We start from the raw sequence: 1,797 nt of genomic DNA on the forward strand, positions 1-1,797 counted from the left end.
TTTCCATCACACACTTGAGGTATTCGGCCAATCATAACGCACTGGATAGCTGGCCAATCACAGCACACCTCGCTTTTTCAGACCGATGAGCTTTGTAAAAATCGATGTGTTTCAGAAAGGCGGGGCATAGAGGATAATAATAATAATTTAATAATTTATACATTTAGCAGACGCTTTGGATGACTTACAGTGCATTCAGCCTATACATATTTTACCAGTATGTGTGTTCCCTGGGAATCGAACCCACGACCTTTTGCGCTGCTAACGCAATGCTCTACCACTGAGCCACAGGAACATATATACAGAGGAGAAACAATAATGTACAGTATGTGGAAAATAATGTGTTTTTTGAACCTTAAACCGCATAAACACATTTCATTACACCAAATAATGTTATTTTTAGTAACATCATATGACCCCTTCAAACCTTTTGACATTTTGTTGTCAACAAAAATGAGTGGTTTTGCCAACTATTCAACTTCAAATTGAAAACTCACCGGTCTATACAGGTTGTGTTCATTGTGTCCAGCCTCATATACATCATTTCTGTGGCTTGAGCGAGCTGAATATCGGCAGATTAAAGAAAACTACAAGAGTAGGGGACAGTTATGTTTACATTTGAGACAGCTGTAGCACAATGTGTAGGAGGAATCATTTAAAAACACATTCTCACGGCTTTCAGTCAGAATGAAGGATACAACTTGTGGTAATGAGCCTGGTTGCAGTTTGCAGAGCTCAATGAGTAACGCAGTGTACATGACATCAATGTGAGGAGGACTGGGCAGCTGGAATAACTCACCAAATATCACCTACAGAGCCACAGATATAGCATTACACTGAAATAACATATCTAAGTGCCCATTTACTGCACTAACAGTAGCTAAAATATTTTGCCAAATTATCAAATAAAAATTACCAGCATCACATTCTTATTTACCTCCACAATATGGTAGTTAAGGGGAATCTTGTTTTTTCCAGGGTAGCTGAGCAATTGGGCAGCACTGAAAGAACAAAAGAAAGAGGAAAAAACAACACTTGAAGGCCAAGTATGTAGGCTAAGTTAAAAAAAAAAAACTAAAAGCAAAAAGTAATGCTATCAGCATATGAAAAGGACTGACCAGGTCTTCCTCTCCCTCCAGTGAGACTTGATGATGCAGCGCAGGTTCTCCTCAATCACAAAGCGCTCAACTGAATGACTTCCTGGCATCACTGGCCCCTGACAACAGACAGACATAAACACACCTACATATACAAACAGCATCCACAAGAACATGAAACTAAACAAATTTAAAATAAATTAAAATAAAATTTATCAAACTGATTATGCATTACCTTTTTTTTAAGAAATAATACTTTTATACAAGGATGGATTAAATTTATCAAAAGTGACAGGAAAGGCATTTATAATGTTACAAAAGATTTATATTTCAAATAAGTGATTTTGAACTTTCTATTCATCAAAGAACATGTAGAATTGTTTCCACAACAATAAGTAGCACAACTATTTTTAACATTGGTGAGGTTTTTTTAACCTTAAACCGCATAAACACATTTCATTACACCAAATACACAAAATAATGTTCTTTTTAGCAACACCATATGACCCCTTTAAGATTATCCAATGATGTAATTTATCATTTAATCAGAGCTGTATTTTCTGGCACGAAAAGTTTTGAATGAATGAATTTGAATTATGGTATCTGTTTTAATGAGCAGTAAACTTGAAAAGATAAATCTAAATGAAATATAACTAGAAAATATAGAAAACACACTAATTCATATCAAAAGCAATGTGAT

At 35.1% G+C, this 1,797-nt stretch overlaps 1 protein-coding gene across 1 annotated transcript; it reads right to left on the minus strand.

Moving 5' to 3' along the window:
* Positions 1-493: 493 nt before the first annotated feature.
* LOC107723093 (nuclear cap-binding protein subunit 1-like) lies at positions 494-1,252 on the minus strand. Its single transcript, XM_016531610.1, has 4 exons — positions 1,119-1,252; positions 938-1,001; positions 699-809; positions 494-562 (listed from the first exon to the last, which is right to left on the minus strand). The coding sequence occupies exons 1-4, from the start codon at positions 1,232-1,234 to the stop codon at positions 494-496; spliced, it is 360 nt and encodes a 119-aa protein (XP_016387096.1). The 5' UTR covers positions 1,235-1,252.
* Between the last annotated feature and the right edge of the window lie 545 nt (positions 1,253-1,797).

This window comes from Sinocyclocheilus rhinocerous, unplaced genomic scaffold (genome assembly GCF_001515625.1).
Source record: "Sinocyclocheilus rhinocerous isolate Xijiao unplaced genomic scaffold, SAMN03320098_v1.1 scaffold6387, whole genome shotgun sequence".
Classification (NCBI taxonomy): Eukaryota; Metazoa; Chordata; class Actinopteri; order Cypriniformes; family Cyprinidae; genus Sinocyclocheilus; species Sinocyclocheilus rhinocerous.